This window comes from Physeter macrocephalus, chromosome 19 (genome assembly GCF_002837175.3).
Source record: "Physeter macrocephalus isolate SW-GA chromosome 19, ASM283717v5, whole genome shotgun sequence".
Classification (NCBI taxonomy): Eukaryota; Metazoa; Chordata; class Mammalia; order Artiodactyla; family Physeteridae; genus Physeter; species Physeter macrocephalus.
In genome coordinates, this window is record NC_041232.1 from 40183713 (window position 1) to 40208503 (window position 24791).

General features: G+C 43.4%; 1 protein-coding gene across 1 annotated transcript in view; it reads right to left on the reverse strand.

Annotated features, from left to right (window-relative positions):
- Positions 1 to 24791, reverse strand: part of LOC102981451 (BTB/POZ domain-containing protein KCTD1) — a 92951-nt gene that overhangs the window by 22375 nt on the left and 45785 nt on the right. Inside the window, exon 2 of the mRNA XM_007105398.3 lies at positions 21713 to 21891. Coding sequence (XP_007105460.1) covers positions 21713 to 21876 — 164 coding nt within the window. The 5' untranslated portion in view covers positions 21877 to 21891. The remainder of the gene's footprint in view (positions 1 to 21712; positions 21892 to 24791) is intronic.

Consider the following 24791-nt stretch of genomic DNA (forward strand, 5'->3'; position numbering starts at 1 on the left):
ACACTTGAAATCTCTTCCTTTGCCAAGAGGTGCATTTGATTTTCATGAACAGTGTAGGCAGGAAAATGGTTCCATTTTTTAAGAAAAGATTTTGTAGAACTCATAACAAGTCTCTCTCTGATTTGGAACACCACTTTATTGCTTTGATGATGATTTTGATTTGAAGATGATTTTGAAATTTTCTAATCTTATTGTTGAAATAGGACAGATGTAATGGTAAATCGACAATTCCATCCCTCTTAAAATACAACAAACCAACCAACAAATAGGAAAGCTGCTCCCCTCCCTCCCCCAAAAGAAAGACTTGTGAATTTGTTTCAATAAAAATCTTTTAAAGATACTTAGAAAACTCATGTCCTACCTGAAGGTAGTAAGCGCAAAGAAGAAAGCAACTAATTAGTCAGATCATATTTTTAAAACTCAATATATTTTTCTCAACTACTATTTTCATCCAACTTTCCACGAATTGAGGGTGATCATCCAGGGTGTAGGTTACAACCATCCTGGGATCCTTCCAGCACATGCTACCTTGTCATTCATTTCTCATAAACACATCAATCAAATGGTAGGCTATAGAAAGAAGAGGCAGTGAAACTAAAACCATTTTTGTCACGTATTTATACTGTTTCCAGGACAGTCTGGTGCAGGATGGGAAAGAATAAGACTTGTTTGCCTATTATGAAAACATTCTACTCTTCACTGTTAATGATAAATTTACAGTTGACAGGGGAAGAAAAGGGAACTATATTTATTAAGTGCTTTCCAGATAACTTACACTCGCCTAAGCACTTTATGTATGCAACAAATCCATTATCCTCCTTTAAAGATGAAGAAATAGGCTCAAAATGATGAGTAACTTGCCCAACTAGTTAAGTAGCATTGGGGGATTTGGGCACAGTCTGTTTGATCTTAAAGGGGCCTCCCTACAATGATTGGAATGAAAAGAATTACCACTGCTGAATGAAAGCTTTCGGTCTAGAGTTTTCATTTCTACCTTACATTTGTTCAGCAAGAGTTTTATAATGAAATCCAAGTGTGTCCACTGATTATTTTTGTGGCCTGAAATAAATTAATATCAAAGATTACAAGTCACTTCACTAATGAGATGAAAAGTAAATATTTTATTCTTAAATAAGTCCCAGGCTTTTAATTTTTAAATGCTCAATTTCAAAATCTAGACGTGGAAGGTCGCCAGCACAGAATGAGTGATTAAATAAATCTTCACGGCGTGAATGGGTAAAGCAGTGACTGAGTGAGGAGGGGAAGGAGGCTCAGCCAGTTACTAGCTGTAATCTGGGTGAATCAACTTCTCTGCGTTTCCATTTCTTTTATAAAAGTACCCTTTTTCTCAGGATTGATGAAAAATACAAAAAGAGTCATGGCACGCTCAAAAAGAACACAGCAAAAGAAGGTGCCCCAAAATAGCTGGGGGTGAGAAGCTGGGAGGAAGGACTGGACTCCCTGCGTTAGATGAGAAACCCACCGAAGCCCCGGAACCTGCCTTGGCCCGGAACCTTCGCTTCGAGCTTGCGCCAGGCTGGGGAGGGCGCGCTCTGCGGACCAGAAGGTGGGAAGGGCGTGGCCTGAAATTGGTGGGAAAACCCTCCCGCCTTCTGCGCGGGGCGGAAGGAGCTGGAGCTGAGGAGGCCGGCGGGAGGGGAAGGAAGAACCCGTGGTCACATGGGTGCACATTCCTGGCTGCGGTGAAAGGCCCCTGGGAGAAGAAAGAGTCCCTGCGTTTGGGTCAACAAATGTTAGAAGTAATAGAAAGAGACACTGCTGAAGATTTTTGCTAACTTTAAAAAGAGGAGGTTTTGAATTTGTGAAAACAATGCGGAAAGACAGGGTGGTGCCAGTGATCGTAAAATGGGGTCCTGGGTCGGTTTCGAGATTGAATGTGCTGTGGAAAAGTATTGTTTGGCTAAGCAAATAGAGGGGAACATCGACACAGGCTGTATTTCTTGTGGACATATGAATGGAGTTACAAATCAACTGCAGTGACTTGTAAACTCTGGTGCCTGAAAACTATGTGGAACTGATTACAGTTTACTAACCTTGGAGAACATTCCTGTTTTTCAACTGACCAAGACCAAGCTGGCTCCGGATGATGTATGGCTGCCTTTTTTTTTTTTTTTTTTTTTTAACACTCATTGAACTAAGTGGCAATACAGGGAAAAACTTCCTTCCACAAGTTTATTTTTTTGACATTTATTTTTTAACATTCTACTTTGGACAGTTTCAAACTTTATGCCAAAGCAGAGAAAATAATATAATGAACCCCCATGTGTCCACCCAGCTTCTAAAGCTATCAATTCTTGTCCAGTCTTGTTTCACCTGTACCTCTATGCCTCCCTCTCCCCCTCTGGAGTTTTTAAGTAAATTGCAAACATACTATCATTTTTATCTGCAAATATTTCATTAATTAAAAGAATTATAAAGGTTCACTAAAAAATGCATTAACAGATATTAAAATACATTCCTCTTTTTTGCTTTTTAGTATTAACTCTGTTGACTACTTTTGTTTATGGAGGAAATAATGCATCCCAAATCTCCAAGGAAAGTCAGCTCCTTCTGGTGGAAAGTTAGTCTGCTTGCTCACTGTGGCTCCCCCTCTCCCTGGCATTAAAGAATGGTCTTAAATAAAAGAGAATATAGGGATAGGACCTGACTTACCTGGCTTAGTGTGAATCAATCATTGAGAATTTTTTCTTGTGTAGTCATTCATTTAGAGGACCTGGTTTCTCTAATTTACCGTGACTCGGTTCCTTAAGAATTTCTCTTTCCTTTTTTATTGTGTAGTCATTCAGTTATTCATTCATTCTTTCCACCAATATTCAGTCAACCTGGCCATGTGAAATACAGGGGACGCAGTGGAGAATAAGCCACACTCTTGACTTTTGTGGAATTTAACAGTCTGTGGGGCTGGGAACGCAGATCAAGTGCAGTGTGATTGGGTGTGCCAGTGGGTATGCAGAGTGGGCTGTGGGAGTACACAGGGAAGAAAAAGAAAGTCCACTGGAGAACCTGAATGATATGCAGAAGTTGGCCAAGTACAGGGGTGGGAGGTAAGGTTAGATAAGAAAGGAGAGGGGTAGGGAAGATACAAAGGCTTGAAGCTGGAAAAAACCAGACATGTGAATACTCTCCACTGGGGCCAACTGAAAAATGAGGCTGGGGCAGCAGAAATCAGCAAAAGTCAGATCACAAAGAGCTGTGTAAGCCAGGTCAAGGAGTTTGGATTTGGTTCTGAGGGCAATGGGGACTGATGTCAGGCTATGCTCTCAGCGATGTTAGGGAAAAGAGCTCCTTTAGAAGTGAGACAATCGAAGCACTTTATCTGAAATCACATCTCCTCACAGATGCAGCTTGTAACTTATCCAAGTCCTGCCTCCTTTGCTTTGCTTTTGACTGTGTCATTTGTATAGAGCAGTGCTTCTTAACCCTGGCTGCACGATGGAATCACCTGGGACCTTTTAAAAAATACAGATGCCCAGTGCCACATATTCTGATGTAATTATTGGTCGGGCTTGGGACCCAAGCATCTGCATCTCTTAAAAAGCTCCCCAAGGAAGTCTAATGAACAGCCAAGTTGAGAACCAGTGCAAAGGCGGATGAGCAGAGAGGCTAAAGAGGAGCAAGTCAACGTCGTCGACTTGAGATGCTCTCAGTTAGTCATTCTGTCACTCTGAACTGTCACAGCACTTTTTCTTAAATAGCCAACCACACTTTGAGAGGTGACAATCTCCAGGATGGCCTAGATCAACGTCCCGTTTTACAAATGGACAAATGTAATGCTCAAGGATGCACAGCTGACTAGACAGAGAGCTGGCTGTAAACCCTCCATGCTGCCCCTGGGGGGATGGGCAGAAGACGGTCACATTGAAGCCCATGGAGGACACCCTCCCACGAGTCCACCAATCAGTAGGATGTTACTTTTTTAAAAAATCTGATTTACAGAGTATTTTTCTATTGAATAATTTTGTTTTCAGAAGCACTTGTGGCTTCATACTTTTTCACGTCTACTAACTCAAGTTAGTAGATTGCCAACCAAGTTTCTGTCCTAATATATTATACCTAAGGAAGATGGTGAATGAGGTAGAGGGCTGGGTGAAGGTGTGTGTGTTTGTGTTGTGCAGTTGCGTGTGGGTGTGTGGGTGTGTGTGTGTGTCTGTGTTTGTAGGTGTGGGTACACAAACGAGAGGTGTATGGGGAGCTGTCACTGCAGTGGAACCTGGACTCGGAACAGCAGGGAAGGAAGGGGATGGGGACAGAAAAGTCAGCATTGCAACCAGTGGGTCCCCTTCCCTCCTTTCTGCTGAGATGGGAGAGGAAGGATACAAAATGGGTGGAAAGGAAGAGAAGTGCTAGGTTGATATCTCAAACTTTTTGAAATGTGAGGGTTCAGTATCGTATTCTCTGTTTTTGCATATATATATATATATATATATTTAAATTTACTTATATTTTTGGCTGCATTGGGTCTTCGTTGCTGTGCGCGGGCCTTTCTCTAGTTGCGGCGAGCAGGGGCTTCTCTTGTTGCGGAGCACGGGCTCTAGGCGCACACGCTCTAGGTGCATGCCGCGTAGTTGCAGCACGCAGGCTCAGTAGTCGTGGCGCACGGGCTTAGTTGCTCCGTGGCATGTGGGATCTCCCGGACCAGGGATCGAACCCGCGTCTGCTGCATTGGCAGGCGGATTCCTAACCACTGTGCCACCAGGGAAGTCCAAGCATATATTTTAAAATGTCCATAATAAAAGGGGGAGATTGCTAAGCTAGGTATTATTATAATGTTAAAAAAAATCACCAGTTAACTTACTTTTATTGAAACCTTACTTATCACACAGCATTTAATTCACTTATAACTGTGAACAAAATTCTAGAAATAGTTCTTTCTAGTTTCCAGACTTGGGAAGTTTCATCTATATCTCATGAACACAGATGAAAATGAATTCAGAGCTTGTTATAGAAATGGATGGAAGTAATTTAACAGAAGGAAGAAAATACCTTCTAAGTAAAAGCAAACAGAACAAATTATATCTACTTATGGGGAAGCAGCGTTTCCAGTACCTGTTCCCCGTGGCAGCATCATTTCCTTTAATGATACATCGAGCTGAAGAAAGTAGGGGAGAAAGGAAAGGCAAGTTTAAAATATAAGAAGATGTATGAGAGCGCCCACAATGGCGGAACTCGGCGTTCTGGAGAATTGATCGCTGACGGCAATGCTGATGGCTCCGAGGGAGCCCAGAGCCACTCGGGGGGGCGGCTGATCCTACAAGAATCTCATGGGTCCTCCCCTGACTCATGGGGAAAGTTGTTTAAATTAGGAGAAATTACATTAACTGCTTACTATGAAAAATGTATTATAGTTAACGATTTTTTTTTAAAGAAACACCAGAATTTACAAAAGTAGCCTTTTTATTCCTATATTGATTGAATGCCTACCATGTTCCTGGTGCTCTGCCAGGCCTCTTCAAATGAACACGGTGCGGTTCTGCTGGGTGCTATGGAAGGACAGAGGACAGGGACCTAGCCAGCCCAGGGCAGGGAGGGAAGGCTTCCCGTAGGAGGCAACCCTGTGCTGGGTCTTCAGGCTCACCAGGTGTAAGGGGAAGGGCACAGAGGCTTGGAGAAGGGATTTCAGGCAAGAAAGAGCCTGATGGCTGAGGTAGGCAACACCAACAAGTGGGGAGCATCTGTCTCAAAGGGTCAACCTGAGCAGAGCACGTGGGGGCACAAGGGCTTGGCCGTGGTGCCTTCAGGAATATCTCGGAAGCCCCTGCATGTTCAGCTCTGACTCACAGGCCCGGCTTGGAACCCTGGCTCTACCATCTTCAGGACCAAATCGGTTTGAGCTTTGATTTCTTCATCTGAGGAATGGGATAATACCCCGTCCAAAGAATCCTTACGAGGAATAAATGGATGTCTAATACGAGCTACATTTACCGAGTGTCCACTACGTGCAGGGCACAGTGCTGGGCCTTCACAACAACTCTGCTAGGTGGACACCATCACCCTCGTTTTACAGGTGAAGACACTGCAGCAGGTCCACAGCGCTGAGGCAGCGGGACTGCAGAGCCCAGCTCAGGGCCACTCCCTTACTGCCCAGTGGTCATCCTGCCCCTCGGTTAAGCCTGGGCTCCGTAAATGTTGACAGATTTTCATCCTTTGGAGACGATGTGCAATGCCCACACAGCACCCGATGGTACATAAAATCCTGTTGTGCATCTTGAATCGGCAGACTTTGTATTTCTTTGGCTGCGCCCCGGGGGCATTCGGGATCTTAGTTCCCAGACCAGGGATCCAACTTGTGCCCCCTGCGGTGGAAGCACGGAGTCTTAACCACTGGACCATCAGGTAAGTCCCAGAAGACAACTTGTAGTTTATTGTTTTTCCTTTTTTTTAAAAAAAAAAAAAAAATATTTACTTATTTGGCTGCGCCAGGTCTTTGTTGCGGTATGCGGGATCTTCGCTGCGGCACGCGCGATCTTCGCTGCGGCACGCGCGATCTTTTACTTGCGGCATTTGAACTCTTAGTTAAGGCTTGTGGGATCTAGTTCCCTGACCAGGGATGGAACCCGGGCCCCCTGCATTGGGAGCGCGGAGTCTTAGCCACTGGACCACCAGGGAAGTCCCGGAAGACAACGTTTTACATCACCTGGTCCTGCTCTTTGGTTTGAGCAAGTGTCTGTTTTAAAATGATTTCTAGGGCAAAGGGCTACTTTTTAAGGTCAGTCCTGGATCAGAGCATCATGGTGTCCCATGGGAGCCCACTTTGGTATTTTCGGCTCCAGCGGTTTCTCTTTAGGCTTCCTCTTGCTTTCTCTGTGGGCAGGCGAGCCGGCACGTGTGCACCAGTCAGCCCCCCCAGGTCACCCCCACTGCTCCCAACGGGCTGTTCTATATTTGGAGGTATTTGTGACACACTCCTTTTTTCTCTTGACTTAAAACTCTAGAATATGTTTTCCATTTTACAGTAAGAATTACTATTCAGAGAAAAAATGTTATAAAACATTTTTTGAGTTTGTGTTAGGCACTCTGCTAAAAAAACTCTGTGGATTATCTGCTTTAATCCTCACAGCAACGGTAGAGTATTTACAGGTGATACTTCGATGTTAGTGATGGAGAAACTGAGGCGCAGAGCCACCAGGTCACTGCTGAACTATGCAGCCTCCCGTCCTGGAAGAGGGAGGGCCAGCCCAGCCTCGACACTGTCTCCGACTCTCAGTATCCGTCTGTCCCAGAACTCCTGCTCCTTTCCCACTCAGACACCTCCTGCCGACCTTTCTGCATCTTGCAGCTCCACTCCAGTTTTCTCGTTTCCAGTTTCTTGTTACATAAGCAAACTCTTTTGCATGTGTTCCCGTTGAGTTTAACTTATTTTTGAGTGGCTGTTCTTATTCCTGGGATTCTGAGTGTTAGCAGCCCCAGCTGTTGAAGGAGTGCCTTCCTATATGAGGAAACACTCCTGACTCTTCCATTTTTGCCCTCAATCTCCCTCATAAATGGCATGAACTCAGCCCATCCCCGTGTGGCTGTGCTCTCCCAGTGGTCCCACTCTCTCCACCATACTTTGAGGCTATCAGTAAAAACAGGATGTGGAATGGAGCCCGTCCCTATTTCCTCTGGTATCTTACCATCCCAGACTGTTGGAACTGGCTTACAGTACGTCACAGCAGTCCTTTCAAATAAAAGCATCCTATTAATTATATGACACTAGGAGAGGGCTAGGGCGAAGCCAGCTGTTTCTATTTTCAATTTAACAATTTTTTCCTACTTGTAATGAAGCCAGCAAAACAGCAGTTTACAGTGGAGTATTTACATATTTTGCTTAGTACCTAAAAGTGAAAAAACCAGAGGCTTCACACAGTGCTTAATATAAAAAGAACAAGAAAAATATAATTTACTTAAAGGCGAGGTAAATGCTTTTTGAAAACCTAACAGAAGATGTATGGAAGAAAATGAGTGAATCTATACTGTCTCCTTTGCACCCCTATCCTGCTACACACACACACACACACACACACACACACACACGTCATTACCGACACCGTTCAAGAGTCTTAGAGTATCATTCAAATACTCAGGAGTATTGAAAGGTGGTTGGATGAATGAAAATGAATTATTCTGTCACTGTATGACTTCAGAGTGACTAGGAGGCTTAAAAACGCTTTCAGAAACTAGGCTTTTGAGTTTGAGATGACAAAGACAAAGGGAGGAGATTTAGCCCCAGTACTCTGAGTTATACCTCCTTAGAAGAAGGAAAGAAAGCTGCTAATTGGACAAGAGTCATGTTTACAGAGCTTCAGAAGTATCTAAACATTTTAAAGAATATATAAAATGTCCACCCTACCCTTTTGTTGGAAACACCGTCTAATTGCCTCTTCAAACCACGATGGATGATGTACCTGGTTGGCTTTGTACTCTGAGAAGCTTAAGATTTCGAATTTATGTCGCAAGATTATTTACATAGTCACCAAATCAAAAATGACATGTGAAAAATATGAAGTTTGTATCAGCTCATGATTCAAAGGCAACACTCTCGGGTGTGTGGGGTTGAGAAATAAGGAAAGTGTTGACAGCACCTGCCTTTGGCTGTACCACGGTCAACAATGTGCTGTCATAGGTGTGTGTCTTGTGTAACCGTCCACGCCCTTCTGGGGCTCAGGCTTGGTTTATCACAGTTTAAGAATTTACCCAAAGGCATCAAGCCGGTCCATAGACTCGCTGGGCGGTAGGTGTATCTATCGATGTTTCTTCCTGTCCCTTCCAACAAACACCAGAACCAAGCCCTGACCTGCAAAACATTTGAAGAAACAAAAGTATCCCAGCTAATGACAAGAATTTCTCACGTTTCTTCTTCCTTTCTGTGATCATATATAGAACGGGACAGACTGCAGGAGTCATTTGATAACCATTTGCTTCCCCTATCTTTTGTTCACATAACTTTTCATTTGCAAGTCCTGAGTGAAAGTGCACGAAAGCCAAATCTTCTTTTACAAATAACTACTTTCTTCAAGTTTTTTAATCTACATAAAGGATTACAAATGGGTTCTTCAAGAGCCTGTCAGGACGTGTATTTGGAAATACAAATTGTGTTGTCACTGTTGGGTTTTTGTGATCGTCACAGACGTCTGCCAGCGTGGAGGCCAGAGCTTCATTCACACTGATCATGGCTCCCCAGGTTTGCTTCACTGTTATAACCTTTATTCCGGCCCATTTTAACGTGTCCAACAATTTTCTCTGAATTCCACCCTTCATGCCACCTTGTTCCTTCTGTAACGTATCATCAAAATGGTGATGAAGTACCTTAAGTACCACTAAGATTATAGATCAGCAGGATACACGTAAAAGATCCTTCTTTTTTTCTTTGACATTAACTCTTTTGCACCGCTTTGAGACTAGAAGGGTTTTCTTTTTTTGTTTGCTTGTTTGTTTGTTTGTTTTGCGGTACGCGGGCCTGTCACTGTTGTGGCCTTTCCCGCTGCGGAGCACAGGCTCCGGCCGCGCAGGCTCAGCGGCCATGGCTCACGGGCCCAGCCGCTCCGCGGCATGTGGGATCCTCCCGGACCGGGGCACGAACCCGTGTCCCCTGCATCGGCAGGCGGACCCTCAACCACTGTGCCACCAGGGAAGCCCGGTTTTCATTTTTTTGGTAAGCTCTGAAGCCCTTAGGACCTTCTAAGCTGTTTTTTTAAAAAAGATAAAAAATTAAAAAATCAATTTTTGGAGGGGTGGCAGGCACCTAGCCAAGCCCTAATGAGACTGGGTGGGAGTTCTGGAGCACGTTCAGCTCAAATCATGGAAACAGGTCTGGGTGAGTTCAGATTCACATCTCGGTTACGAAGCCCTCTGAGCCTGGTGAGGTCCGCCACTGTTTGAAAGTGGTGGTTAGCTGTTATGCACAGTTGTAATTTATCTTCTGAATATGGGGAACACAATAAGAAAAGCTGCACAGGAGGAAAAATAATCATTACCGCCAAAAAAGATAAACAGCAAGGTCATTACTAAGCAAACCGACACATGGCATTAATGTGGCAGCAGGAAGCCATTATCCAAGTGACTGTGTCATTTCTACTGACACTGCATCTTGATTAGATTCAGACAGTCCAGCAAAAAACTGTTATAGCTGTGGGACTGAAGAAAGTTTTGGGTTTTTTTTTAACTTTTTTTTTTGCAAATGGAATTGCCACCCAATTGGAACTTCTGGGTGTCTGCCTTTGGAGTATGACCACATGAAATGCATATGCCTTGTAAGAGCACAACTGACTTCTCATCCCTCACCACCTCTTACATCCCTCATCCTCCCACCGGGACCCCCCTGGGCACATTCAGAAGCCACACGTAAAGCATTATGCACCCACTTCAGCTTGCTATTTTGGAGACAAATTGTTGCTACTTTCTATCTCCAGGCACCTTGAGAGTAATCATTCAGAAGCATAATATTGATAATTCATCAACTTGAGTCAATAAATCCTGCATTTCTAATGAAAAGAAATAGCATTTTAATGGGTTATTTATATACTGATAATAGAACAAACTGCCAGACATGGCAGATGCAGTGAAACGGACTCTACTAAGACCACAGCTCAAGTTTCAGCAGAGGGCATCTGGGTGTTCAGTGGACCCATAAGGGATCCTTCAGTGTGACTTTCAGAGTTTTGTTTTAAGTCCTCAGAGTTTACATGCAAATTATAACATCATGTGATTTTGTTTTGAATAAATGCTTCTCTTCAGAAATTAAGGGAGGGGAAGTTTATTTTCTGCATTGGCTTAATAAAAAAGACTCCCCCAACTTTAGAATAACTTGTGCATTGTTTTATTCCAGGCAAGAATACACACAGCATAGACACCTCGCTGTATCCTGCACAGAGAGATACGGAGAGATTTCATCTCTCAGCAGAGTAGACCATAGCGGTCTGGGAAGACGGAATTAAGAGCTATATGGTAGACACAAGCTCTGGGGTGTGATATTCAGCCCACAAAGCTCTCTACAGAGCCAAAATGCGGTTTGTCTTTTGGAAATTCACCTAAAATTAATGTTGCCATAAAAAAGGTCTCAACCAGAATCAGTTACGTGACCAACAGAAACTACAGGATTATAAGGAACCAAAGTCATAGGAGATATGTGAGCTGGGTTGTGGAAAATAACATTGTAAATTTTCAGCCCTTCTAATGGAACTGTTCTCAAGAACACAGTAAAGTGCAGCATATTTTTCACATATTAACCTTGTACGAAATTACCAGAATCTTCTATGAAATACCTATGAATTAACTTTTTCAAACAAGTAAATAGAACATACAGTTTATTATCAAAGTATTTCTTGTATGATGAGGCAGGAAACATGAAAGTACGATAACAAACACAGGGCAAAAACAACGCTGGCGCTGCCCAGTGACACCATGTATCACGACAGATCAAAATGAGCACAGTCTGTATTATTGTCCCAAGTGCTGAGAATCAAGCCAGAAGCACTAAGAAAAGCCTCGCTCTAACACTGTGTCTCTGGCCACACCACCGCTGTCCCCACCATGCTGCAGGGGGGTGCATTGATGTTTCACTGCCCTTCTCTGCAGATCTGTGGCCCAAACTCAGAGATGCAGGTGGATTACCTGGATGCCAATGAAAACTGCTCATTTCCCTCACATCCTGGGATACAGATGGCGGCCGGAGACAAGGAATCTGCATTCTTTCAATCATCTGGGGATGATCCGAGGGGCTCAGGGAGGAGATTATCAGTTGGAGAAAAACATTCTGAAGGCAGGTGTCACCCTTCTGTTAATCTGGCTCATTGGTCTCTGGGTTGTGATTGGATTGATTTATTCCCTTCTCCTTACCTTTTCCCTTCAGCGTAATTAGCTGAGAAAATTCCTTTCTGGTCTCTGCCTTGAAGGAAAAAAGGATGCTAATCTTTGCCGCCCAGATTGGACTAGGCTTGCCGTTACGATCTGACATCACTGTTAGCGCCTGATGATTCAAAATGTTTGACCTTCACACTGCAGCAGCCCTGTGATGGCTGAGCTGCTCCAGGTCAGAACAAAACTCATTCAACTCAACTAAGCAAAACTCATTCCACATTCGACAAATATTTATCAAGCATTGCCAGGCACAGTTCAAAGCACTGAAGGCTACTGGTAGATCTATTATTTGTTTTAAAACTTAAAGCGTAAGCTTACAGGGCATGTTTTAGAAATAAATTTAAAATTTTTTAAAAACAATTTTTCTGATTGGTGCAGGCACGTGTGTTTTGTGCAGTGGTGTGAACCTGAGATAGTTTGCTGCATCGCGGGGCACTCGGGTCCACCGCTTCAACAGCAACAGGAAAGGGAGGAGGCCAGCAGAGAGGCGGTGACTCACACATCAGTGGACCTAGAAGCTCCTAACCTGATGAGCAGCCCTACCTATCCTGGCATCCGGTAGACCATTCCTTCCCGTGGGCACAGCGTGCTGGGGCCAAAGCTGGTCACTGAATGTTGTGCTAATGATTTTCTCTTCACAGGTCAACCCAGTGGCCATCCGCAGGTGGCAAGATCACTGGTCCAAGGCCAACTTTGTCCCTTGCTCTGGGACGACGGGGTGCACTGGACAAAAGAGCTTCCCGAAACCCACAGGCAAATAAGAACAAGAGTCATTTATCCCATTACCCCGTCTAAGGCGGTGCTTTGCAGACTTTTTAAAGTCATGACACACATAGAAAAGGATAGCACTGCATTTGCATGACACTGGGCGGCAGGAGAAGGGTGCTCAAGGCAGGAGACCAGGCCGGGAGCTCCGGCACCACGGGGGCGGGGCGGCAGGGCTCACACACGCCCCAGCGCTGACCCAGAATTAGGTGAAGGCCACCCTGAGAATAAAATAGCTTGAGATATTGTAGATGAGCTGCGCCCTTGGCTAAAGCTCACTTTTAGAACACAGTTCCAGAAGGTAGGAAGATGGACTGCATAGCTGAACATGGGAAGCGTTAGCAAATCCCGTGCCCAGGTCCAGACCAAGGAAATCAGAATCTTTGTGGGAAGGACCAGGTTGTTCTTTGAATCCCAGTTGATTCTAACATGCCCCCAGGGTTGAGAAGCATGACTATAAAAGAATTAAAAAACCAAGGTCCTGGAGTCAGAGTGGGTGTTGGAATCCTGGCTCTTCCCCATTTGCTGAATAAGACTGAACACGTTGCTGAGCCTCGTAGAGCTGCGTGTTCTTATCTGCTAAGTGGGGTCAGTAACAGCCCCTCCTATAAGCTTATGGCGGCACACTGAATGATATAGGTAACGAACCCAGCACAGCTTTAAACGTAACTTTCTATTTTGAATAGCTTTATTCAATTATTTGACCTTCATTGTTTTGAGGATCTGGCCTCTGGGTCCAGTATCTCACCCAGTAATTACTCCATGTATCAGGCAAACTTGTGAATGTCCCCTGTGCCAGGCCCGATACTGGGTACCAAGAACACAAGGATGAGAACTAAGTAAGAAAGAGTTTTCCAGGAAGAGGGTTTCTAGCTAAGCTGAGGCTGAGTTCTCGGCAAGTGAGAAGTTAATAAGAATCGAGAACGTGACCTACAGTCCAGTCCTGAGTTGTTTCACGCTGAATACCCAGTGTTACGCCCCACCCACCGTTACTGCTCTGCCATCAAAGGCACCAGCACCATCTGCGGGGACAAGGCGGCCCTCACCCTCCTGGTCTAAGGCTCAGGCTAAGGGATCCGCTGGCCTTGTTACTGTTTACCTCCAAGGGCCTTCTGCCTACATTTATTTTAACATCTGTTAACTCTCTCGTTTGGTCAACACCAAATCTAACTTCAGTCACCACCAACTGCAAAATTACAGAAAATGTACCAGAAACAATATCACGGTTGGGATATTGTTGGTGGCGCAATGGCTAAGAATCCGCCTGCCAATGCAGGGGACGCGGGCTCGATCCCCGGTCCGGGAAGATCCCACATGCCGCGGAGCAGCTAAGCCCGTGAGTCACAACTACCGGGCCCATGTGCTGCAACTACTGAAGCCCGCGGGCCTAGAGCCCGTGCTCCACAACAAGAGAAGCCACTGCAATGAGAAGCCCGCGCACCACAACGAAGAGTAGCCCCTGCTCGCAGCAACGAAGACCCAATGCGGCCAAATAAATAAATAAATAAATAAATAAAATAAAAAGAAATGACATTTGAACTGAGTTAATATTAAAAAAAATCATGGTTAATAGAACTAGCAAGGTGATCTGAAGATGATGGTCTGTCCTGGAGCTGTTCCACACCCATAGCCCAGACAGTAGACTTCACCCTGTACTTCCCTCCTGCTGAGATGAAGGGTGAACATCTGTATTTGCCACACATCAGATAACAGGAGGTGAATCACAGAACTCAGAAGAGGCCGTTGATCATCGATAAGGTGTGACCTGTGATACTGAAGCAACAACAATCTGCTTCTACATTGACTCTAAAATGTAGACTAGATTTTGTCTTGAAAATGTAGACGAACTAATAAAGATGTAACCTGAAGACACAAACCATAGAATAAAATTATCTTTAGACTTAACATAGGAAGCAAACTACATTCCAAGGCTATTCATCCTGTTTTATTTTTCTTCCTACTTTACTTACTACCCACTCAAATATTGTTAATTGATTGTTTACTTGTTCACTGTCTGTCCTCTCCTGCCCCCAAGGAAACGACAAGAGAGCAAGGACATTTGTTGGCCAGTGTATGCCCTGGTTGACAAGGAACACAGAATAAATCTGTACAATGAAAAAAAAAAACATTACAGGGAAAACTACAGGCCAGTACCTGTAATATGGCTGCATTTTTCTTTAAATGATTGTCTAAGATAAGACTTGATGAGCTATATTACTTTAAAAGCTAGGCCTATGTTGCGCCCAAGTGGCAGAGAAAGTTTGCTGAATCTGCCAGCAGTGCAGCCTAAGTTACTGAAGCTGGATTTTCAGCGCTAAACAGAAGATCCAGTTTCATCGTTTTGAAAAAAAAAAAAAAAGTCTTTTGAAGCTGGTTTCATTTACTCTTTGCCTATATAAGTGAGGGGCAGTTTTGGAAAAGCATTATTGTAAGATGAAAAGAAGAAACAGAGCAGAGGAAAACTTGTCCCTAGGATCCTGGAGAAACTTTCCATTTTTCATCGGCCAAGTGGTTTTCCTCCTTTTAAAATCCCTCCGTAAACTAATTTTCTTTCTTTTTTTTTTTTTTACGATCAACCAGTCAGAACTGCTCACCATTAGACTGTCCTCATTGTATGCATTTCCACGGGCGTTTTCCCAGCAGCAGGGATACGTTCTCTTTTTCCATTTGTGCTGAGACTATATATGCCAGGTTGATGTCCACTCATCTAAAAACCCCCAATAACCTATTCTGTGATTTTTTTTAAAACTTGAGATAGATGTTGATTATAAATCATGCTGATCTAAAGAGCAGGTCATAATAAAAAGCTTTGTATTCAGTGCCATGCAATCATTCAGAAAGAAAGTTCAGGGAACTGTTTGGCGAACGGCATTTTTGCTGAGATCCTGAAGCGTGAGCCTGTGTGATGACAACGTGGGACGCACCATGTGTGTCTAGGGACCATAGCGTGAACTGGACCTGTGAAGTCAAAGTCAGAGCACAGAACCCCCAGCCCTGACACGGGATGACAGAAGACTCCCGGGGCTGGTGCACAGCAGTTACTCGGAAATCCAAACATTAGAATTCAACTGTCCTAAGAGTGCGGACCAACCCCTTCACGTTGCAAGTGCCCCACTTTTCCTTCAGTGCAGCTCCACGTAACCACCCTGGAATGGCCAGCACATCGGGGGTGAAGCCTGCCAAAACCAGAACTCTACTGGCAAGGCACACATGCCTGGCATCGCCATCCTAAAGCTCCAGATACACACACCCCTTGGGTGGCCATGGGTGTCGACTGCAACGTTGAAAGCTGAGTCTCTTGAGTTTTGCAATTACCTACATATGCCAGTGTGCTTAGTAACTCTGCTGCTATTTAGGAGAGACCAATTCAGCATAATCTCCTTATGTCGGAGTTAACTCATATACTTGGTTTAAAATATACAAAAGCTCTGTCAAGCAAGCAGATCGGATGGCTCAGGGGATTGTAACAGGAGATTGTGTCTTTCATCTCTAGGTTAGTAGCTCTTTTAGCTAAGACCCCTGCCTCACTGCCACCCAATAGGTGTGGTTAATCAGCAGTATCTGCCCACTTCTTGGTTTTAAAAAGTCCACATCTGAATCCACATCTGAATAACCATCAATATAACTGCTGTTAATATTGTTTTTGTTCGAGGTGACAGTAAATGATGAAACAGACCTAACTTGGAACTCAGACTTACGTCTTCTTTTAAAGCATAGAACGTTTCTTTAATATCACACACACGTGTGGCTAAGAAGATGTTTCACTGTCAACAGCAGGAGATTTTAAAGAGGCCATGTACTTTGGTACCAACATTACTTACTTATGACAAATTAGATACCTAGATTTTTGGTTACCAATGATGTTAGTGGGTACCTTGGATTTCTGAGTCAGATATAATCAGGTCTGTCCTTAAAATGTGGGGGGCTCAGGGCAAGAGTACAAGTGAGGTCCACCTCACTTGTCCACCTAGATATTTACAACTTAGAAATCAGGGTAACAAATTGTTAAATATGTTCTATCTTCTTTGTATATCTATTTAAAAAATATATATATATATATATATATTTGGTTTTACTTATTTGATGTAAAATTATTACAGATCTGAACTGGGTGTTTTTCTTGGTGACTGCAATTCAAAATAGCAACCAGAATTGGAGACTTGCAGGCTCCCCTGAAAGGGAACAGTGTTCTTCACTGAGGTGGTGTGGATCAGCCTCTGTCTCGTAAACACCTCCAAAGAACTGTTTTGCATCTCACACGAAATGTTGGTAAAGACAGACCACACCACGGATGTATGCAGTACTTCAGTTAATTTGAAGCCTTTATGTCCAGTGCTGTTAGCTAAAAACTACTCAATAGGCTTCCCTGGTGGCGCAGTGGTTAAGAATCTGCCTGCCAAGGCAGGGGACACAGGTTCAAGCCCTGGTCCGGGAAGATCCCACATGCCGTGGAGCAACTAAGCCCATGCACCACAACTACTGAGCCCGCGTGCTGCAACTACTGCAGACCGCTCGCCTAGAGTCCATGCTCCGCAGCAAGAGAAGCCACCGCAATGAGAAGCCCGTGCACCGCAACAAAGAGTAGCCCCCACTCGCCGCAACTAGAGAAAGTCCACGTGCAGCAACGAACACCCAACGCAGCTAAAAAAATAAATAAAACCACCCAATAATGGAAATGAATAACAACATAAGTAATTAACCTTGCTGTAAAATATAAAAGTCAACTTGCATATTGAATCCGTACTCAGGTTATACAAGCCAAAACAACAAAAAAAATAGGGCATGTGGGTGCACAGACAGTGGAACCAGGTAACCTTGCTAATTAAAGAAATGAAGATCAAAATGTATTTTCTTTGGTGGAATGGCCATTATGATACAGCATGGGAGATTCATTAAGTAAGAGGCCTATGTTCACTTGGAGGGACCATACAAAGCCATATGGTTAAAATCAGGATCTCAGGAAAATCGCAGACATGCCCGTTTCACTGGTCTGGGGCATGGCCTTTCATGGCCTTTTGATGCTTTGCAGGTGCTTCTAATGTTTAGCTGTGTGGTCCAATGTACCACTTTCTGGGGACAATGTTCTAAAGGTAGTCTTTAGCCCAGAGGACAAGAAATAGAATAAAAAATCACCCACAATATTTCAAAATGGAGTAAAGGCCCTTTGCAGGACCTTTGAAATTATAAAAGGACACTACATCTTTTAGGATCACTTGTTACAAACAACTTAGTACTTTTACACTATAAGTCTTCCCCCCCCTGAAATCCTAGAAAAGAAAACCGAGGAAAAGGCCCTTTTCCCCTCTGGGCTATACCAAGGAAAGTGTCGGTGAAAGAGGAACCAGGGTGCTCTAAGAGGGAGAGGGGGCAGGGAATGGTCCGGTAGGGTGAGACGTGTTCAAGACACCCAGAATCTAGAGAACTCAACTTGGAATTATTTGTAATTCTATGGTCAGGGGCAACCTAATGTCCTACAATTTATCCCCAAAAGGTTGATATACGTGAGAGATTTTCCCAGAAGTTGGAAGGAGCATCTGACATCTGCGGAAAAAGCATGAAGAACTATTTCTTCCCTATATCTTTGACTACTAAAAGTTGTGGACGGGTCCCATTAAACTGACTGCTGCTTTGAAATGAACATTTAATTTCTTTCCAAGCACCCCCCCCGGCCCCTCCCAAATCCAAGAGGAAGCAAAGCAACACACAGTGGTCCATTCAACATCCACAGCATTGTTTTCCAGCCAGTGTCATCTGCTTTAGGTGTAAGCAACAGAAACATAAATTACTTGTAGGGCTTGTTTCCAAAAGTTTGGACATAGACTTAAAAATATCTCCTAACAAAAAAGATGATCTTGGAATAGCTCGGCAGTTCCAAGACAGTTGGGGACATTAAAGATAAAGGACCAGAAGGTGCAGGCAAGGAGGCCCTTGAGCCTTTACGAATCCAGGCAAGTATCCAGAAGTGAGGCTGTTTCTGTGGTCTAGGAAATGAAGGAATGGGATATATTTGGAATTTGGAAGGCAGTTTGAAAAGAAACAATTGCTAGGTTTGGCAGACGATTAGGTATAAAGGCAATACAACGTGTTGGGCACAGGGCCATGTCGCGCTTTCCATAATCACATTTAATCCTCCCAATAACCTTGGAAGAAGACGTATTTGTGTCTATTTTACAAGACAGAAGACAGGCACTTAGAACTTGGACCTATCCATGGCCAAACAACGATTAAATGGGAATGTCAGCATTCAAACCTGGGACTAATGAACCACATATTATTTTTGATGTCGTTCCCAGGACACTGGGAGCAGAGAGGTGACAGCCAAGCATAGAGAAAGATCGAGAAAGAAAGAGGAACAATTTTATCTTTTCTAATTAAGTTGGTGAAAGAGAAATTCAATTTATGATGCATGTAAGTATCAGGTTTGGGGAGGGGGAGGTTTAATGAGATTTTTTTAAAAATCGGTGCATACATATAGTTCAGTGCTGTCCAACAGCAACAAAGAGCGAGACACGTCTGTAATTTTGTGTTTTCTGGTAGCCACATTAAAAGAGTAAAAAGAAACAGGTGAAATTAATTTTATTTAACTCTATTATTATTTAAACAACTCAATATATGATCACAGTATCACTCCAACATGAAATCGATATAAAATTTTTGAGATATTTCACATTTGGGGGGCACTAAGTCTTTAGAATCCAGTGTATATTTTACACTTAAAGGACATATCAGTTTGGACCGGCCACACATCAAGTGCTCAAAGCTGCATGTGGCTAGTGGTTCCCATATGAGACGGTGCAGATACCGAGAGTGTTGAATCCATACTGAGATCCATGAAACGTGATGCACGTCTCAGGGGGGAGAATAATAAGGGACAAAAAGGGGACTCTTAGAAATACCCATGGAAAGTTGGCCTGAGGAAGGCTCTCCAAATGAGACACTGTCAGAGGTCTTTAATACTGCCAAGCTTCGAAACGATTGAAATGGCAAAGGATTTGAGAGAGAGGAACTGAATACACAGAGTCCCTCACTGTCTATCTTATACCACTGCCAATACGCCAAGTGACACGATTGAGCTTCACAAAAGCCAAAACCCTGGTGGGCCTTAGTCGGTGGGAAGAGACCCGCCCAGCTGCAATGAGCACAAGAAAACCTACCACTATGTCACATGCAAACAGTGTAATGACTAACTTCCCTCCTGTATCACAGTCTAATAATCAGACTGAAGCAAAAGGCCACCAGATCAGACCAGTGCATTCTGCTATCATCGAAACTTGCTTTTTGACTCCATGTTTGTTTGGTGACTTGCCCCCTAGAATTAAGTGTTCATCTGAAGAGGCACAGTGATTTTCTATTGTCGATGTTGGTATTAGAAGGTTAGAAGGAATGGAAATAGACTTTTTTTTAAAAAAAGAACCTCCTTATATAATGATACTCTTAAGAAATATAACCATCATGTAACAATTTTGTAGCATCCAATAACAATGCATTTAGGGAGGGTGGAGACTCAGTAATACTAACAACTGACTGATATGATCATTTCATTTTAAACTATACATTTTTTTAAAAATTTTTATTTTTTTGGCCATGCTGCACAGCTTGCAGGATCTTAGTTCCCTGACCAGGGATAGAACCCATGCCCCCTGCAGTGGAAGCATGGAGCCCTAACCATTGGAATGCCAGGGAATTCCCAATGTACAGGTGTTTTGGGTAACTGAATTTATAACATCTACTTTTTAAAAATCATTTCATGTCTATTGTAGAAATTAAATCTGGAAATTGAGAGGGAAAATATTTCATCTTTTCTCAACCTTCACATTCCTTCATAAAATATAAGATAGTGAAGTGAGACTAAGAAAAACCAAAAAAGCAGTGTCTGTGCAATTATGACAGTGATTTGTATGTCAGTGCTCTCTTCTTAGGCTGTAAGTTACCTGATACCTGTCATATTGTAGGAGGTTTTCAGAGATGCAATGAGTGCTTTTCTGAAGCCCAAGTGCTGTGTTTCCATTCCATTTGAGCAGAAACAAGCAGAGAAACACACTTTCTCCTGACATCAGCCCACGTGAGCTCATGCCTCTTCCTCTACCCACCAGCCGAGCGGCCCGAAGATAAATTCCCTAATAGGATCTGTCTCAGCCCCCACATCTAGGTGGAGCCAGGAGGGGTGTCCTGGGGTGCAAAGTAAATTGTTTCCTTGGAAACTCCTTTAGAAATGGCTGGGTGGCAGGACTTCCCTGGTGGTGCAGCGGTTAAGACCCCACGTTCCCAGTGCAGGGGGCCCGGGTTCGATCCCTGGTCAGGGAACTAGATCCCACATGCATGCCGCCACTAAGTGTTCATATGCCGCAACTAAGAGTTCATATGCCGCAACTAAGAGTTCATATGCCGCAACTAAGGAACCCACCTGCCACAGCTAAGACCCAGCCCAACCAAATAAATAAATAAAATTTTTAAAAAAGAAAAAGAAATGGGTGAGTGGGGCGTGGGAGGGGCGTTCTCATCAGCGTGGTGTACACGCCCATTTATAAACCACTCTCCCCCTTCATACCCTTTTCCTATTTGCTTATCTGCCTTGAGCGTTCATAACTTCCACTGCCCTTCATTTTTTTTTTCAAACAAGGCTATCTTTCTGGACTTCTGCCAACTGTTCTAAATATACTGCCCTACTGATAAGGGTCTCTCTTTTTTTTTTTTTTCTCCAGTTCACAAGTTGGGCCAACTATAAAATTCTAAGTCTTGATAAGAAAGTGTGTTTTAGAAGAAGAGGACAGAAGAAAGGTCAGGGGTAGAAATCATCATCCTTTGTTTACTACGCTGAGAAATGTGAAGCTCTCAGAGGAGTGAAATATCACAGAACTCCATTCTCAGTGACACTTTCACACGTACTCGGCTAAGCTCTGGATCAAACCCTGACTCGTAGGAGATTTACGGTCATGTCCCAGAGCTGCCTCCATAACAGGTGGCCCACATGATGCTTTCATGTCCTACCCCGGCCCTGGCGAGGCTGCACTGCTAAGCTGGTCAAAGGAAAAACAGTTAGATCATCAAACACATGCACTCTGGAGCGTGACTTTGCGGCTTTTCGGATTACCTTGATTCGGGGTATTTGGTGAGGGTGGCCAGGCTGCTGGTGTACATGTGGCCGCCCACGTCGATGTGGACGGGTGCGTTGGATTTTGTGAGTTGTGCTGGAGTAGGAATGCCTTGGTTGTTCAGTGGAGATGCAGGAGATCTAGTGATCAGAGGTCTTGACATATTGGGCCGACTGTCCTATAGAGAGATAAGCAAGTTTAGACATGTCTTCTTTTGTGGAGAGAAAGGAAACCCATACATCCTACAGAAGAAGCCAGTGACTAGTGTTGATATTCGTTTGGCAATAAAATCTGGAAGATCAGCAAGCTCTCGCTTTTGTTGTAATGAATATCAAAAAGCCCCCCAAATCTGTAGCAAAGAAAAGGAAAACTTCCCATGCTCAGAATCAAGGAGCTGAGCTAATGTTCATTTCACATCATCCCACACACTGTGATGGCTTATTTTACTAATGAATTCTCACATTTAACAACTGGTTAATGGCATGTGGAGAACTACTATTCATTCCAAATGAAAAGATAACACTTAAAACAGTCCACTCTAAATAAAATACATATGCTTTATCCTTCTCTTGGAAAACGTCCTTATTGCTGTGGGCTCGGGACAAATCCAGACCTTCGGCCTTTGGGTTCCGCAGAATGTTTTCTTCAATTTCTATCTTCCAAATCAGGAAAAAGAGGACATGACTGGTCTAGCCACCAGCTCACATACTCAAAGCAACCTTGCAAATAGGCACCAGAAGTTCATCAGTCAACAGATGAAAAAAAAAAAAAAAAAAAATCAACCCACACTCTACCCATCTGGTTCCTGCTTCTCTCCCTATAAGACTATGGAGCTGGGGACACTTTGAAAAGAATGTCCCCTCCAGTGATTCAGTATGTGCTTGGGAGCCAAGAGCAAGCCGCTCTTCTGCATGCTGGGCTCCTGGAAGAGATCAAGTTCCCAAGGTTGGGCTGAGGCAGATGTCTGTGTACAATGTGCTGCCCCACAGGCAAAGGTACCACGGGAGTAAACGGAGCATCACGTGACGGCAGCAAGAGCGTGCTAAAGAAACCGTACTCTTGGGAAAATAAAATATGACATCCTTTCCATAGATACAATATAAATATTTCAAACACTATTCAGACATGGTTGATTGCTTTTAAATTAGAGCCCAAACCACAGACAAGTCAAGTCAGGTCTCTGGCACTCAATGAAGTGGGTCAAATATTTAGAATCTACGATTGAGGAATAAGCTAAAATAGCACTTATGTCTGAATTCTGTGAGGCGAACGCCACAAGGATACTCGCAGATTTATAATTTAGCCAGAGATTGTTTGCAAACATGCAAACAATGTGTGGTAGCGCCAGTGATAAGGCATAATAAAGGGATTTTGAGAAATGCCTTTGATGGAGATTACAAACGGGAAGTCATCTAGTTTTTGTGCATAAAGCCCAGCATGATGAAATATAAATTTGCAAAACATCCTAGATTTTATGATCCGAAACAGCTTTAGGAGTTACCTGGGGCACAACTGTTAGACTAGTTAGCATTAACCACATGTCCAGGCAAGACCGGGAACGCACGTGCTTTCTGAAAGTCCGCATCTACTGTGAACGGGGTGTGATTGGGCCTTTACACAAAATGTTGACCATCTGTGTGGTGCTTTTCTCCAGGCTGAATTAAACAGAGCTCAGGAACAGTCATAGAAAAAACAGCTAATGGTTTATTTCTTAAATTGGGTGGTGGGTTCGTGGATGTTCACTGTGTTATTCTTTATACATTGCTGTATATTTTTAACAATGCAAAATAGATAGTAAAAAACACAAGGGATGTTTGTAACACAGAGAAAAGTGAAAGAGGTACTGGATAGGGGAAACAACTAAAAAACAAGGACGCAGTTGGTAGGAAATATAAAACAGTTAAGGCTGGGAAATATTCAAAGTAGCATTTTAAAATTTGGGTGTCAGAAAATGCATTTTTCCTTTAAAAATACAATCATATAAACTCGACCTTTAAGAGCTACGTACTACCTGACTTCCTTTTAGAAATTGATTTCTTGGCTAAAGACACACACACACACACACCCACACACACACACACACACACACACACACACACACACACACATCCCCGTCTCGGTTACAATTCAGTCCATCACAGCACTGCATCATCTGTAATAGTTTTTTAGTTGGACACATTCTATATCCTGCTTCTGGGTGCTCGGGCGAAAATGAACAGTTTTGCAGGGTTAATACTGTAGTTAGACTGTGACCTCACTCAGCACAGCTCTAACTCTGTGAGGTCTACGGAGAAGGAGGAAAAAGTGAAAGCATAACTGATCGGTTGAAGGATTCCTGATTTCTCAGAATATATACCACGTATGCTGAAAATTGTGTATGTATAGATATTGCTAAATTTAAAATTAAACCAGTGTTTCCTCAGTTGGGGGGTGAGGGGTAGTGGGGAGATTAACCCTTAAGGGCAAGGAGGAAGTTTCCTAATGGCTTGGCTCAGGCAGACTAGTAAGACTTTTTTTTAAAAAAATTGAAGTATAGTTGATTTACAATGTTGTGCTAGTTTCAGGTGTACAGCAAAGTGATTCAGTTATTTATATGTATACACACACACCCCCACACACACTTTTTCAGATTCTTCTCCCTCATAGGTTATTACAAACTATTAAATATAGTTCCCTGTGCTATACAGTAGGTCCTTGTTGGTTCTAGTAAGACTTGACGTGTTATAATTGGTCCTTGGTGAGCCTTCCTACCTCTTCTCCGAGGCTCTCTCTTCCCATCCTAGGAGCTTTCTGTGTTCCGTATTTGTCCCGTTAGTTAGATCGTTTCTAAAGCATTAACGGCTATTAGCTAATGGAGTTAAGGGTTTCCACTCAGTATTTTCTGCACTGATGCAGGCTGAAAGAATGCATAGGCTGGGGTGGGGGAGCATATTTGGGCCGGGTGGTCTTGGCACTTGTAGGAGACCCTCGGATCTATTGCATCAACTCCAGGTGCTTCAGTGACACAACTCTGGCCACCTCCTCCCCTCACCAGTGACCGGAACTTACACCTTCTTTTTTTTTTTTTTTTTTTTTTTT